This window comes from Equus caballus, chromosome 8, assembly GCF_041296265.1.
Source record: "Equus caballus isolate H_3958 breed thoroughbred chromosome 8, TB-T2T, whole genome shotgun sequence".
NCBI classification, from domain to species: Eukaryota; Metazoa; Chordata; class Mammalia; order Perissodactyla; family Equidae; genus Equus; species Equus caballus.
In genome coordinates, this window is record NC_091691.1 from 22999620 (window position 1) to 23016869 (window position 17250).

Consider the following 17250-nt stretch of genomic DNA (forward strand, 5'->3'; position numbering starts at 1 on the left):
ATACAAATAAGCAGTTAGGCTCATACAGTAAGATAAAAGTACTCATCTCTCTACTTTAAACAATTATAAACTCTTGGCCAATGTTTTTCATATACAATGTCCCTCCACCCTCATTATTTTGACGCGTATCCCAGATATATTATTTCATCTGTAAATATTTCACTTTGTAATTATAAAAGATGGGGAGTCTTAAATAAAAACAAACAAAACACCTACAATACCATTATCACACCTAGAAAACACCTATAGTACCATTATCACACCTGGAAAACACCTACGGTACCATTATCACACCTGGAAAACACCTACGGTACCATTATCACACCTGGAAAACACCTACGGTACCATTATCACACCTGGAAAACACCTACGGTACCATTATCACACCTGGAAAGAATTGACAGTAGTTCTCTAATACCCTCTAATTTCTTTGGCTACTTTTAAAATATGTTTTTTTAGAGCTAATTTGTTCCAGTTGGGATCCAAATGAGGTTTACAGGTTACATTTGTTTATCGTATTTAAGTCATTTTTTAAAAATTGTTTCATGTTGTGGTAACTGTTTATTATGAAAATTTAAAGACATTATCAGCTCATGGCCATTGTGTTCATTCATATCCTCACTCTTACACCCTGCCGTCACTAGATTATTTTGAAGCAATCCTAGACATTGTATCATTTCATCCATCAATATTTCAATGTGTGTCTTTAAGAGTTGTGACTCTTGCTTTGTTTTAAATCATAGTTAACAGTACCATCATTCACACCTAGAAAAATTAGCAATTATTTCTTGCTATGAAATATCCAAAGTACAAACTTCCCTTATTGTCTTATAAATTTTTTTTTTAGCAATTAGCTTGTTGAGCTACAATCCACAGTCCACACTTTTCTTTTGATTGATATACTCTCTTAATCATAAGTCTCTCAATTTATAATTTTCCCCTTAGTTTTTTTTCCCTTCACATCTTATTTGTATCTAGCTTGTTTGTCTTGTATTCTTTCCCACCAGCTGAATTTCATGGATTGCAGCCCTGTGGCGGTGTTTAAAGTGGTCCTCTGTCCCCTGCAACCCTTGTAAATTGACAGTAGATGAGAGAGGCTTAGTAAGATTAGCTTGTATTTTTTTTAAACTTAATCTGGATGTTTCATGGATGATGTGTGTGCTATAATGTCATCTTTCTTTTTTGTGATCATAGAAGTAATTTGGCCACCTTATCTATCCAGGATAACATGTGCTACCAGCTTTTCTCTATTTTAGCAGCCATTGATGATCATTGTTTAGCCCTACCTCCATTATGCCATCAAGGGTTGCAAAATATGACATTCTCTTTCTATCATCCCTCTTCAATTACTAGGTGGAATATTTCTATAGAGAAAAACTTTACCTCGTCAGGCTATTTGGTTACTGTGAGGTATAGTTTGTGCAAGAAAGGCAACTAAAATGCCTGTCATTTCAAGGTAGTGCTCAAAATAATCAGTTGGTTTCCTATTATCCTCTAAAGATTGACCAATGAGGATTTTAACATTCAGTTTGCAAGTCAGCATTTTTTTTTCTTTTCTGTTTTTTTGTTAAATTTTAATTGAGTTCATAATAGTTTACATCAATGTGAGATTTCAGTTGTACATTATTTCTTGACTGTCACCGCACAGGTTCTCCCTTCACCCCCTGTGCCCACCTTCCACCCCCCTTCCCCTGGTAATCACTGAACTGTTTTCTTTGTCCATGGGTTTGTTTATATTCCACATGTGAGTGAAATCATCTGGTGTTTGTCTTTCTAGTCTGGCTTATTTTGCTTAGCATAATTCCCTCCAGGTCCTTCCATGTTGTTGCGAATGGGATGAATTTGTCCTTTTTAATGGGTGAATAATATTCCATTGTATATAAATACCACATTTTCTTTATCCAGTCATTAGTGGATGGGCATGTGGATTGTTTCCAGGTCTTGGCTGTTGTGAATAGTGCTGCAGTGAACATAGGGGTGTATATGTTACTTTGGATTGTTGATTTCAAGTTGTTCAGATAAATACCCGGTAGTGGGATAGCTGGGTCATATGGTAGTTCTATTTTTAGTTTTTTGAGGCATCTCCATACTGTTTTCTATAGTGGCTGCACCAGTTTGCATTCCCACCAGCAGTGGATGAGGGTTCCCTTCTCTCCACACCCTCTCCAACATTTATTATTTTTAGTCTTAGTGATTGTAGCCATTTTAACAGGCGTAAGGTGGTATCTTAGTGTAGTTTTGATTTGTATTTCCCTGATGATTAGTGATGTTGAACATCTTTTCATGTGTTTATTGGCCATCTGTATATCTTTGGAAAAACGTCTGTTCATATCCTCTGCCCATTTTTGGATCAGGTTGTTTGTTTTTTTATTGTTCAGTTGTGTGAGTTCCTTATATATTATGGAGATTAACCCCTTTTCAGATATATGATTTGCAAATATTTTTTCCTAATTGGTGGGTTGTCTCTTTGTTTTGATTTGTTTCTTCTGCCTTGCAGAAGCTGTTTAGTCTGATGACCTCCCACTTGTTTATTTTTTCTTTTATTTCCCTTGTCTGCGAGGACATGGTTTTCGAAAAGATCCTTTTTAGTTCTGTGTCAAACAGTGTACTACCTATATTATCTTCCAGGAGTTTTATGGTTTCAGGACGTATCTTCAAGTCTTTGATCCATTTTGAGATTATTTTTGCGTATGGTGTGAGATAATGGTCTGCTTTCATTCTTTTGTATGTGACTGTCCAGTTTTCCCAGCACTATTTATTGAAGAGACTGTCTTTTCTCCATTGTGTGTTCTTGGCACCTTTGTCAAAGATTAGCTGTCTGTAGATGTGTGGTTTTATTTCTGGGCTTTCAGTTCTGTTCCATTGATTTGTGTGCCTGTTTTTGTACCACTACTATGCCATTTTGGTCACTCTGGCTTTGTAGTACATTTTGAAGTCAGGGATTGTGATACCTCCATTTTTGTTGGTTTTTTTTCCACAGGATTGCCTTAGCAATTCAGAGTCTTTGGTTGCCCCACATGAATTTTAGGGTTCTTTGTTCTATTTCCATGAAGAATGTCATTGGGATTCTGATTGGGATTGCATTGAATCTGTAGATTGCTTTGGGTAGTACGGACATTTTAACTATGTTTATTCTTCCAATCCATGTGCATGGAATCTCTTTCCATCTCTTTACGTCATTATCAATTTCTCTCAGTAATGTCTTATAGTTTTCATTGTATAAGTTCTTCACCTCCTTGGTTAAATTTATTCCTCGGTACTGTATTATTTTAGTTGCGATTGTGAATGGAATTGTATTCTTTAGTTCTCTTTCTGTAAGTTCGTTTTTAGAGTACAGAAATGCAATTGATTTTTGTAAGTCGATTTTGTACCCCACAACTTTACTGTAGTTGTTAACTATTTCTATTAGTTTTCCGATGGATTCTTTGGGGGTTTCTATATAAGATCATGTCGTCAGCAAACCGAGAGTTTCACTTCTTCCCTCCCTGTTTGGATTCCTTTTATTCCTTTCTCTTGCCTAATTGCTCTGGCCAAAACCTCCAGTACTATGTTGAAGAAGAGCAGTGATAGTGGGCACCCTTGTCTTGTTCCTGTTCTCAGGGCAGTGGCGCTCAGTTTTTGCCCATTGACTATGATGTTGGCTGTGGGTTTGTCATATATGGCCTTTATTATGTTGAGCTAATTTCCTTCTATCCCCATTTTGTTAAGAGTTTTTATCATAAATGGCTGTTGGATCTTGTTAGATGCTTTCTCTGCATCTATTGAGATGATCATGTGTTTTTTATTCCTCAGTTTGTTGATGTGGTGTATCATGTTGGTTGATTTGTGGGTGTTGAACCATCCCTGTGTGCCTGGTATGAATCCCACTTGATCATGATCTATGATGCTTTTGATGTACTGCTGAATTCGGGTTGCCAAAATTGTGTTGAGATTTTTGCCTCTCTGTTCATCAGCAATATTGGCCTGTAGTTTTCCTTTTTTGTGTTGTCCTTGTCAGCTTGCAAGTCAGCATTTTTTTAGAGTCACATTAAATTTATAAACTTATAATTTATAAATTAACTTAGGGGAGAATTGCTGTTTTCTATTGAGTCTTCCTATCCAAGAACAAATTATGCCTTTCTGCTTTAAACCTGCTTCTGTCTTTTCAGCAGTGTTTTTAAGTTTCTCTTAAAGGTTTTGTGTGTTTCTTCAGTTTTTGCCTTAAATATATATTTTTTTATTAATATAAATCGAGGTCATATTTTCCATTGCAATTTCCAGGTAGTTACTTATGAAGTCAGTTTATGAAGTACTATATATGAAGGCTGTTGCTATCTTTATGTTAATTTTATATCCTGCAGCTTTACTTTGTCAAATAACGGACAGAGTGAAGTACTTGCTTCTGAAATGCAGCCATGTATTGTATAAAGCATATCTTTCCTGCGTGATAACAGGGCCTTTGCACAAAACCACTTCTTTGTCTTCTTGGTACATAGTGTAGTATTATCTCTTTTGCAACCTGTGAGAAAAATTGAGTTGTGTTTGAAAATATGCCAAAGTCAAGGACTTGATTAAGGTAAAGCAGAATTTCTTAGGCTTAGCACTGTTGACATTTGGGGGCAGATATTTTATGTTGTGGGGGGGGTATCCTGTGTGCTGTAGGATGTTTATTAGCATCTCTGGCCTTTACCCATTATATGCTAGTAACAACCTCCCCTTCCCCTAATTGTGACAACCAAAAGTGTCTCCACACATTGCCACATATCCCTTGAAAGGCAAAATTGGTCTTAGTTGAAACCCATTGACATAAGGAAATGGCTAAAATATCATCCCTCTAAATTGTAGTTTAGGGGCTGGCCCTGTGGCATAGTGGTTAAGTTCAGCATGTTCTGCTTCAGCAGCCTGGGTTCAGATCCCAGGTGTAGACCTACACCACTTGTCAGCCATGCTGTGGTGGGAACCCACATATCAAGTAGGGGAAGATTGGTACAGATGCTAGCTGAGGGCTAAGCTTCCTCAGCAAGCAATAAATACATATATAGATAGATAGGTAGGTAGCAGTTTAAGTTAAGGTAGATTCAGTTTAGAAAAAAACCCTACCACCATAAAACCAAGTATATCTCAGGGCTGGCCCTGTGGCCAAGTAGTTGAGTTCATGCACTCTGCTTCAGTGGCCTGGTGTTCGCCAGTTCAGATCCTGGGCATGGACCTACATACCATTCATCAATCTATGGTGTGGCAGCATCCCACATAGAGGAACTGGAATGACTTACAACTAAGATAGACAACTATGTACTGGGGCTTTAGGAAGGGAAAAAAAGAAGATTGGCAACACGTTAGCTCAGGGCCAATCTCTTCACCAAATAAAAAAGGCTATCACAAAAACAAACAAACAAACAAAAAAACCAGGGCCTGGCCGTGTGGCCGAGTGGTTAAGTTCGCAGGCTCCGCTTCCGAGGCCTAGAGTATCACTGGTTCAGATCCTGGGCACAGACATGGCACTACTCATCAAGCCATGCTGAGGCGGCATCCCACATGCCACAACTAGAAGGACCCACAACAAAGAATATATAACTATGTACCAGGGGGCTTTGGGGAGAAAAAGGAAAAATAAAATCTTTAAGAAAACCCCAACCAATCAAAGGTACACATATGTGTGCATATGTGCATATGCATAGAAGATTATCCAAAAGGCTACATTCATTGTTTACTCTTTGGGAAGAGAATGGTTTGCAAATGATTGGAAGGGGAAATTTCATTTTGTATTATTGAATTTTTTATCTTTGAAGATTGTATTCAAACTTTTTTTTTTTGTAACTAAAATTTCTGATTTTAAAAAAAGACAGTAAACTTGACTAGCTTCTTGTTTTTTTTTTTTTTATATGTAAGGGTCATAATCAAGTATCAAAAGAAAGAGTGATGGTGAATAGGTTAAACTCAGTAAGCTTGATTAAACAAACTTTCATTTGATAAAAATTATGTTTACTTTGGGGTGTCTTTTCTTTACTGAAATATAGAATCTCAAAATTAAATTTAGAAAAATATTACTGTGTTGGTTTCTTCTGTTTTGTAGCTTGCTTTTCTAAATAAATAAAACAATATGTAACTAACTCTCCTAAATTTCAGCAAGTCATTAAATTTTTTAGCAAAAAATTTCAAATATTTAAAATAAAAACCAAATTCTACCTCTAAATTAGCAGTTACTTGTATAATCAATTCTGATGGTTTTGTGAACATACCAAGTTATACATTTTTGTGCCTCATACCTTGTAAGCAGTGGCTCATGATTACTTCCCTCAAGTAGCTTAGTTAACACCGCACCATAAACCCCTCATAGACAACAGTCAATGCCGTAACAGACGTGAGGAAAAGTACACAGAGCGTGCAGGTAGCTTTTGTGGGGGGAACTGGGGAAAGACATTACAAAGAGGAGGACAGTTGAGCTAAATTCTTAGCTAGAGCTTTTAGAGGGGGAGGACCATATGCAGAAATCTATGTGAAATAATAAAAGACAAAGTAATTTTTAGAAGAGATATTATTTAGAAACCTGCCACATGATATTGTGTTATGCTGTGTTTAAGAAAGAGCCAGCAGTTGTGTAAGAATTCAGTGATGGGAAATTAAGAAAGATTGAGTTAAGATTAGTGTTGTGTCTGTTTTGGCTTTTTTTGTTGTGTTTTGTTTTATTTGAATAAATCCACTGCCCTTCTATTGAGTGGCATAATTTGGTGTATCAAACAGGGATCATCTGAGAAGTACTATGAATGAAACATTGTTTCTTAGTGCTATGAGTGTCTATTGCCAGGGACCTGAGCAAGTGTGGGAATCATCATAGGGTCTCTGAGGAAGTTACTTTCAAGCTGACACCTGAAGGACAAGTCAGAATCATCCAAGCTGGGTGTTGTGGATCAGTGTTTGTGGAATAGCATGGGATATGAAAATAGCCCAGAGTGGCTGAAGTGGTGGTGGTGAGTGGTATAACATGGCGTTGGAGGGGCAGGCAGGAGGGTAAAATCATGTAGAGCCTCGTGGACCATGTTCATGTATTTTAGGCTGAGATGCTGTTTTCTAATACCAGGTCATCTTTTTCTGCAGTACCAAATATGCCCCAACAGCGGCAAGACCAGCATCATCAGAGCGCCATGATGCACCCAGCCTCAGCAGCAGGCCCCCCAATTGTGGCCACCCCCCCAGCTTATTCCACACAGTACGTTGCCTACAGTCCTCAGCAGTTTCCAAATCAGCCTCTTGTTCAGCATGTGCCACATTACCAGTCTCAGGTAAGGCTGCAAGGTTGACATGACGGAAACCTTGACTTTTGTTCCACTTAAATATCTTTTAATTTTACCTTTTGATATGGTAAAGGGGTTTTCCTTTATATTTTGCACTTTGTGTTATAGTGAGGTAGATAGCTAAGGATTTAGGGGGCCTTTTTAATATGTATTAGAAGGTTGCTGATTAACGTAAGTGTTTCAAAGGAAATAAGCAAGAAAAGTTTTAGAGTTTTTAGAGTTGTTTCTGGAAATGTGGAAACCATTGAGTTAAGACATCTAACTAAAATATGCATGACTCTATTTGATATTTTAATACTTTTTCTTTATTTTTTGTTTGAACACAGCATCCTCATGTCTATAGTCCTGTAATACAGGGTAATGCTAGAATGATGGCACCACCAACACACGCCCAGCCTGGTTTAGTATCTTCCTCCGCGACTCAGTACGGGGCTCACGAGCAGACGCATGCCATGTATGGTAGGAAGCACTTCGTGTGTCTTTTTCAGTGTGTGTGACTATTCTTAATTTGTTTTAAAGCTCTGAAAAGATACTCTGTTTAGGAGTAACTTGGCCTTTTATGACATTGAGGATCAAGAATCTAAAGAAAAGATGAACCCATTTCTGTCTCTGACCTGTTGGAAGTCTTGGCAAGTTATTCCTACTTTTGTTCCTGAAATTCCTATCTTCAAATGTCTCTCCTTACTTTAACTAAAATGTAATGATGTACGTAATGGAAAGCATCTTTTGTGGAAAGAGGTATCTTCCTCATAGTATTGTTATTTGGTGTGCCCTGCCTAAGGCATGCAAGAAAGTTTTACTGTAATGAAAGCACTGTCCAGCAAAACATTCTGCTTCACTGCCTGCTCTGGGCGTCACTGGCCTTACATACTTTTCTTGCTATTTGTTGTAATGCTACTGTGTTTCTGCATCATGCTGTGTGTATTTTAAGTGGTCAAAATTGTGTAATGATAGATCTGCTTTAGACATGATTCACACTTTAATCAATATAAGCAGTAGTAAAATGAAAACGAGAAGTAGTCTGTATAAAATTAAACAATGTATAGAAGAACAATAATCAGAAATTACCATCTTAGTTTTGTGGCTAGAGAACTTTGTACAGGTCAATGTAGCAGCTGTGGAAAGTACTAAAATAATATGGTTTTCAATGTTGAGAATTTAAATACTATTTCCACTTATATCTTGTAATATGGAATGAATGAGGTTGTCCCATACTATAATAATTTTTCAGAATGCACCTTTAATTAGTACCAGTTTCATTAAGATGTAAGTTTTGTTTTGAACTTTTCTGAGAACTCCTATACTGTCACGTTGGTTTTCCCATTGGCATTTCAGTTTTTTGGAGTGGGAGAAGAGAAATTTAAGTTTATTCATGCAATTGAAAAGTGTGCCACTGTGTGAATGAAGTTACAATTGCATGTAACTACCTGGACATTTCATTTTTTAAACCTCTTTAAACTTTTGAATGACTAAAAATGTAAAGGTTTTCCTTTTTTTAACTTTAGATGCCAGTTTATCACATTTTGTAGGTTACCAGCAATAGGACTCCGGCAGCAACAGTTATCCTTGTCAGCCATGAGCCACCGCTTAACGCTTTCTTCCTGGTGGCGTGCTCCTGTCACAGAGGTTCACTAATGATAGGAATTTTACAAGATTACAGCATTATTTTTATAAAATACTTTTAAGTCTGATCTTAATTTTCCATATTATCACTTAAAACTTTCTATTGTAGATTATGCCCTTTAAATAAAATGATGTAATTGCCACATTTTGGAAAGCGTTTCTTTCAAGAGACCCATCTGTAATTTAATTGAAAAATATAGTGACAGACTGATTTGGCTTATGATTTTGGTTATGATCCCTGTCATAGTCATGTCTTTAGTTGTTTTAACCAGGACTAAGTATGTTTGAAAAGGCACCTTTGATTCATCACACTGGCTTTTATGCAGTTTGTATACATTTCAACAATTTTCCAGTTTGCTAAAAGGTTTAGGTGAAAAGTTCTTTATTATTGTTTGTACATTTCTGGAGAATACATGATGATTTAACAAGCGGAAAAAAGCATTTCTTTCCTCCCTTTTTCTGGCACATTCCCCTTGGACTAAGATCTGAAACTTTTGAGCTAAAATTTCCATTGCTTTGAGGGAATAGCGAACTGTGTGCCCGTGCTGTTGAGACAGGGTAGTGATATTGTGACGTTGAGCAGGATCTTCCTCTTCAGTGTATGCACTCACTGCCAACATCTGGCTTTGTCTTTTGGATGGATGTTCATTGGTTTGAAACAGCCTATAAAGTAAAGACTGTATTTGAGGCACTAATGGTTTTTATAACAACCTTCCCAGAGCATGTCCATTTGAAAAGCAGTTGGCCTTGGACCCTGAAGTCTATTTAAGTGTGGGTAAATAGGAAATATTGCAAACAAAACAAAACATTAGACTAATGTCCAGTGAAATCTTGACTGAACTAGTCATCAAAGCCAGTTCTTTAATGCCAGGAGACAGTTGCTCAATCAAATCTGAACTACTCTCCTGTAATTGACACGGGTTGTATTTAATTGATGGCTGTTGGTGAGGGCAGGCCAGGGGACGGCTGTGGACTTGGTATGATTGTTGCTGGTTAATCAAGGTTCTCTTTTGGATACTTCATATCCTAAAAAGAACATTAGGAAATGAATTATTTTGTTCTTTGCTGTCATAAGCCATAATTTATCTGCCAAAGCAAGTTTGTTAATTGTTCGGTAATTTATTTCAATTATTTTAGATCTTACAAATTCTGCTTATACTGAATATAGACACATTTTAAGTACATTATTTTAAACTAAGACAAAACTGTTGCATGGAAATGCTAATTTTGTACTCATTTCCAACAATTTATATTTTATATTCCCAAAGGAACCAAATATTTTGAGTATGAATTATTTTTTTTTATTAAGCTATGCCCTATCTAGATTTTGAAAACTTGTTATACAAACAAAGGAATATGCATCCAGATGTTGGTGACAATTAGATGTCACCCTTTTTGCCTTTCATTAATTGTTATGGCCATAGCAAAAGGCTTTGAGAATAGAAAGGATCACTGATAACTGCAAAATGAGACTGATTATTGTTTTTAAATTGTTGGTATATTTACTATAAATATGCTAACAGATTACTGAACAGTTAAAGCAATAGTTGTGGATAGACATTCCAAGTGATTGTTGACCTTGGTTTTTTCCAGCTACTTTAGAAAGGATCATGACCACAAACTTTATCTCTTTGGCCTTGATCTGTCATCGTTGCCTCTGCCCCTCCCAAGAAGTTACTTTCTGTTTGCTTACCATCTAGTCTTCTAATTCATGTCAATTATGTTTTATGGCAGTGTTGTTTTCCCTTTCAAAAACAGTAATAATGAAGCTTTCTCTGCTAACTAAAGCCATCAGGAAGTTAGATCCAGAATCCTTTTTTGGTTTGTTTTTTGATAGTTGAATGCAGATACTTTAGAAAATACAGCAGGCAAAAAGATATAAAATGCACCTGTTATCCTTCCACCTGTTAACATTTTGGTGCATATCCTTTTCAAGTGTACTTACACACACACAACCCTGTATGTAGACATTTTAATAAGTTATATCATATCCATGTTTAATACTACTAATATTATGCTTTTAAATTTTTGGATCCACTACCAGATGCCCAATGAGCATCTTACAGAATAATGACATTTTTATTAATAATGATTTGCAAAATTGTTTGTCTTTTGAATTAAACTTGGTAAATATTGGTTTATTATGGTACATTATTTATATCAAGATTGTTCAATGGAATGTCATGTTGGTCTTTTTATAGATAATAATTTTATTTCTTTCATTTAAGCGAGTCAGCATGTGGAACTTGACATCCCAATACAGAAGAAAAGTGTCTTTTGATTCAGCCCTATCTTATTTAATTTTGTAGCAGTGTTTAAAGTGCTTGTCATCTCTTGTAAAATAAGAAAAATGAATTATGCGTGAATACAAAAAAGTTACTAAATATGTCAACCTTTCCAGAAAATTAGGAAAATGCACACCTCAAAAGGCTAATTTACCTTTCTATTTCCCAAATTCAGCATGTCCCAAATTACCATACAACAAGGAGACAAGCCCTTCTTTCTACTTTGCCAGTGAGTTGGGTTTTTTTATACTAATTTTAATTGAACAGTAAAACACTTTTTAAAGAATACATGTTAAGGGAGTAGACTTGTTGAGCAATATTTTCCTTGTGCCATACAAAATCATTAAAAGTATGTATATCCACAAATAATTGAGAGTTTAAAAAATGAAATATAACCCAGCTTAGGAAAGCTGGAGTTAATAAAAAATTGAGTTTCAGAAGTTAATTTTTGCATACCAAGCAAACATGTGACTGTTTTGGAAATGCTTAATATTTTCCTTGTTCAGAGAAACTTTTCCTGAATGGCTTTTTTTTAAAAAAAAAAAAAAAAGCCACAAGCTTAGTATAAAAAACTTAAAATGTTAGTTTTTTTAGTATCCTATTAAGAAGAAATTTATCCTTATAGGGATTTTTGATTGAATAGGATTGAAATACTAGGGGAGAAACATTTCTGTCTTTTCAGTCTTTGCATGACTGGAGGTTTAAAATACTCAGATAGCAGACACCTTAGGATGTCCTGAGTTTAAGCAGGAAAGCGTGACCTAGCAGCTCGATTTCTACCAGAGATTATCTTTGGCAATACGGGCCCCCTCTCACCACCAGTGAAAAGGTAAATGATTGCTCCTAAAAGGAGAAAGTCAGGGCAGGGCTTTCTTTTGGAAATGAACTTGTAAGGTGTGTTTTCCCTATTGGTAGGGCAGTTTTTAAATAAGGCTAGTCATGGACTTTTGGTATTTCAATGGGAAAAATACTAACGTGCAGAAATCCTTTAGAAATTTATGCCAGTAATATGTGTCACTTTATGTGAAATGCTATATTCTAGAGGATATTAAGGATTAAAATTTTATTTAAAGACTAAATTTTGAATTATTTTAGAATGACTCAATGTCTGAGTCTACTAAATGCCAGATTTTTGAAAACATTTTGTTTTAAATTTTCATTAATTGTGCCATGACTTGGTATCCAAAAATAAGTGTGTATGTATTATTTATTTGGTGCTAGGAAATGTTAACAAATTTAATCCTTTAATAGATGCTCTTTAAAAAGGAGTCTTGCTGTGTGTGTGTGTATATATATATACACATATATATATATATATACTATTAAAGGGAGACTATGGATGTGATATAGTATGTAAAAGACAGTGTCAGTAATTTTATTATGTACTCAATTTGAGGTCTCAAATGTAGTTATCCTCACCATCTTACTGTCTCTGTTAGTAATTTTGGAATCAGTTTCCTGGTAAGTAGCTAAAAGGTCCTTAATCATCACACCTAAGCATTAACTGCCTTATCACAACTTCCCCTAAAAGAGAATGTCAGTACTTGTTAAAAGAAACTAACCGTGGAGTTGCTATTCATAATTTAATTGGCTGCTTTGTACCATCTCACCACCACCCCCAAGCCGTTTTGTCATGGTTTGGTCTAGTTACTGCCTTTTACTCCCCTTTCAAAGAGTTTTCAACTTTCCTTCATTTCCTTTTCTCTGAATTTAACATCAAATTTAAAAGTTGGGAGATTTTGTTTTGTTTCATTTTTAAAGTTTTGCAGTGCTGGTGATCTCTCATGACTTGTGCATCCAAGGTCAGAAGAACAAATGTAGTTACAAATTAAACACACAGCCTTACCACTGAATTGGCTTCAGTAAGACCATGGCCTAGGAAACTATTTTTGGAATGTGGTTAGTGTTAGGAGGATTTGACAAATCGTATATTTAGAGTTTTAAGCATTTATATCAAGGATCGCAGTGAGTAGGAAACTTGTGGGCCAGGCCTGGCCCAAAAAAGCAGTGCTTCTTTGATTAGCTAGCTTGACCTAATTCAGGTTTCATGAAGGCAACGTGAGTTTTATAGATAGAAGTGTAACTATTGACTGGCTAAATCAGAATTTTGAAGAAAATTCACTTTATTTTTAACCTCTCTGGAATCTTTAGCAAAATTAATGAGCATGTATAGTTAAAGCAGTTAAATAATGCATGTAGCTCAGTAAAGCCCAGAATTTACTGCCCTTCGCTTTCCTTCTTCCTTTCCTTGATTCTGTTATATTTTTCCCCTCGTCTACTCTATCTTGGTTCCTTTCTCTTGTCTCCCTCTTCCCTTCCAACCTTTTTTTTCCCCCTCGGCAGTTTAGTTTTCCTCTCATCCCAGCTTTATTTGTCTGCTTCTTAACTGGCCTTTCAAGGAGCCCAACTATATTTTTGTTGTTAATAATATTGAATTAAATGTAAATTTCCCATTTTTCCCGTTTAGCTACTCAATTTTCATATTTGAGGGGGGGAAAAGTTCCTAAATAAGGTATTTGCTTAGCAAAATATCTTTTAAGCAAGAAGATGAACAAAGGAAAATATTTCTAATTAAGCCTGCTTAAATTTTATTTGCAGCTTATGGTGTACATCTGCTTGATTTTTCTTAAAATGCATGGTAGTTTACTAATGTGTAGGTAGGAGGAGTTTTTAAACAAAGCCTGCAGATGCACTCAGCTTGGGTTGCCTGAAGTCTTTGTGCCATGAATGCAAATGAGATATAGATTAGAAGACTCTGTTTTACATAGCTTTTCAATATTGGTAAACTATCATAGAGATGCCTTTTGCATAGTAAGAAATATTTCATCTTTAATTTTCTCCAAATTTCAAGATTTTAACATTTTTTCTAATTGATGAATAACTTAATTATGAGACTTCGTGGATATAATTATTCTCTTTATGATTGCCATGTTTTTATGTGTGAAAATTAGCATAGCACCCAGCCAGAGGTATTTTTTAATTTATTGTTACTTTTTATTTCCTTAATATTTTGCTTAGAAGGTAATTAAAAGTGAACTTTAAAACTTTTCAGTACAAAAATTTCTTAAAGCTTGAAAAATGAATAGAAACTCTGATTGGGGCCGGCCTGGTGGCATAGTGAATTAAGTTCATGCACTCTGCTTTGGCGGCCTGGGGTTTGTGGGTTCAGATCCTGGGAGCCGACCTACACACTGCTCATCAAGCCATGCTGTGGCAGCATCCCACATACAAAATAGAGGAAGATTGGCACAGATGTTAGCTCAGGGATAATCTTCCTCACCAAACAAACAAACTAAATAAATATTAACTCTGAGATTCTGTATTCTGTCTTTATGAAACCTCATAAATAGAATGTGGGATTTGGAAATTGCTTTCTCCCAGATTTAATATTGTTACAAATGAAATGTTTAAGAAACTTGCGGGTAGGGAGGGTTTTAATGCTCATGGTTTGAAAATAAGGGAGCGTGAATAACTCTAGACATCACTATCCAGTAGAACTTTCTGTGATGATGGAAATGTGGTACAAATTGTGCTATCTACTCAGCAGCCACCAGTTACTTGTAGCTTTTTTAATTATTTAAAAATAAATTTGAAAAATAAGTGTAAGATTTTTACAAGAACAAAGTCAGGTTCAAACTTTATCAAGTCTTTTAGACACAGTCAGTGCCTAGACAGTTTTGGGGGATCTGAAAGTTAACTTAATGAGTATAATGGTGAAGAATGGCCTTTTAATAAGCCAGCAAATTAGAAGGAAGACACTGACTGCTTTTATGGACTCATGGGACTGTGGAACTCAGGAAAGCAGTTAGCACATTATCTTTCCCAGCTCCCAGAAAACAGTCCTTTTCTTAAAAACACCCAGAGGATATATTGCCACAGTTTTCCTTGTTGATATGTTCCAGTGTATGTTAACTCTTATAGTTAGGGAAATTTCCCAATGTATAAACAGAAGTGCTTTGTTTAATCTAATCTGGGTATTAACGGATGTTAATACCTGCTATGGTGTTGGCAGTGGATGCACAGGTGATCCTAGCACTGGCTCTTCACCTCACCCGTCCCTCTTTTAAAAGATGCATAAGTTGGGGAGATAACCAGTTGGGCTGGAGTGTTGGTGGCCCTTGGCCCTACAGTGTCAAGCATTACAGAATTGCTTTGTGTGCCTAACTCTCTGCATAACATTTATGTGGGACATACCCAGAGTCATCTATGTTGGTGACTCTTGGCAGCCTTGTCTGTTAGACTGCCGAAGGTGGGGTGTCTGATCCCAAAGCCATGCTTGCTTTCTATTCATCCCCTGTGTCCGTATTTGCTAACACATCATATGAAGAACTATTTTGGAATTGTTTCTATGTATGGGTTTAGCGTCTCGGGGATTTTAGGACTAATTTGAGAGAAGGCTGGAAGTCACATGTTGCTGGAGATGTCTCTTGAGAACACTGTCCTCGGCTCATTGTCACAGCATGTTTAGATTTGTATCAGTGCTATCGATAGTCACTGGAAGCAGTGAACCCATCTTCTTGTGCTTTTGATTCTCAAATTGCTATTTGGGGAAGAAGTGAACAAATTAGTTTATACCTAATCTCCGTGTTTTCTACCAAGGTATGGTCTGTGCTGAGATTCACAAAATTGGCTTTGGGTTCTTATCTTTAATAAACACATTTTTACTTAAACTGGCCCATCATATTTCCTTTTGAAGTTACTCTAATAAAATCTTTCTGAAGGCTGAGACGCTTTGAAGGGAGTTTATTTTTCTACATAGTTAAGGTAACTCCATCTACTAGGTTTTATAAAGCAGAGGTGAAAGTGCCTTACAGAGGGAGGGCCCAGGGAACGGTCTGAGTGTCAGAGAAACTTTTGTGATCAGCTGAGAGATTGTGGTCATTTCGCCCTGAAGATAGAGTCCTGACTTTGCCACATACCTTACGCAGCCCCTATACTGTCTGCCCACGGGTCACTGTGCCAGCTCCAGGGCAGTAGCATGGTGAGGTTAGCCAGATGATGGCCTTGAGCTAAAGTAAGTGTGTGTGTATGAAAGAGAGGGAGATTGTTCAAATTGTTTCTGCCTATGCTTTTAAGTTGCCTTTTCAGGAAAACCTAGTGACTGTTTTAAGAGTAAGTTTAAACTAGTTAAATTTTAATATAATGTAAGCTGTGTTATATGAATAAATGCTAGTCTGATTGTTAAGCAATAACTTCACACTTATTTTTTCGAGAAAATGGATGATTTAAATGGAGTCAAATATAGAGATTGGTAACAACATAAGTTAGGCATTGAGCATCAAGAAAGCTCAGTTGATGAGGCATAGAAGAGCAGTTAAGATCATCCTGCATGTCAATTCTACACACTGCTTTTTCTTTCACTTTAGTTTCCACTGGCTCCCTTGCTCAGCAGTATGCGCACCCTAATGCTACCCTACACCCACATACTCCACATCCTCAGCCTTCAGCTACCCCCACTGGACAGCAGCAAAGCCAACATGGTGGAAGCCATCCTGCACCCAGTCCTGTTCAGGTAAGGAGAAACTCCGAGGCCTTCACAGAACTGCTTCCTCATTCTATTAACTGAACGTTTTTTCTAGTGCAAGGCAGGGTGCTAGGTACTACATGATCAAAACACCTGGCAGCCCTGCCCCGTGGAGCCAGCATACAGTTCTGCAGGCTGTGACTCTGGGGTGGTTGGGTTGGTTGGTTTTTGAGTCACATTAAGATACATACTGAGAATAAGGTGATTGGGGTGATTGGATAAGTTCTGGAACCTTACCAATATTGAAAAATCTGATTTAACATAAAGTAAGGAATGTGTATGGGATGCCTTTTTTTTCATTCCTAATGTTTATGAGCTTTTTTCCTATTAGTTTCTTTAATCGTGTTTGTTAACAGAGGCATTTAAGGATCTCCTTGACATCTGTCATCCCCTGGGGCAGTAGTCTTATTTTACCGCTGCTTAGTGGGGGGTTGTAACTATCAGGCTGAGAATCAGGCTTGCACCCCAGAAAGAATGTCTCTGAACAGGAGGCCCCCCTAGCCCTGTTCTTACCACCCTCTCCATTCTCTTGTACTTAGCATTGCCC

General features: G+C 36.7%; 1 protein-coding gene across 38 annotated transcripts in view; it reads left to right on the plus strand.

The window, feature by feature from the left end:
* ATXN2 (ataxin 2) overlaps window positions 1-17250 on the plus strand; it is a 118824-nt gene that overhangs the window by 97332 nt on the left and 4242 nt on the right. For 23 of the 38 annotated variants that reach the window (XM_070220172.1, XM_070220161.1, XM_070220168.1 and 20 more), the window contains 4 exons: window positions 7075-7259; window positions 7598-7730; window positions 11355-11408; window positions 16546-16691. In XM_070220172.1, coding sequence (XP_070076273.1) covers window positions 7075-7259; window positions 7598-7730; window positions 11355-11408; window positions 16546-16691 — 518 coding nt within the window. The remainder of the gene's footprint in view (window positions 1-7074; window positions 7260-7597; window positions 7731-11354; window positions 11409-16545; window positions 16692-17250) is intronic. The other 15 variants (XM_070220166.1, XM_023647147.2, XM_070220171.1 and 12 more) reach the window with 1 other exon arrangement.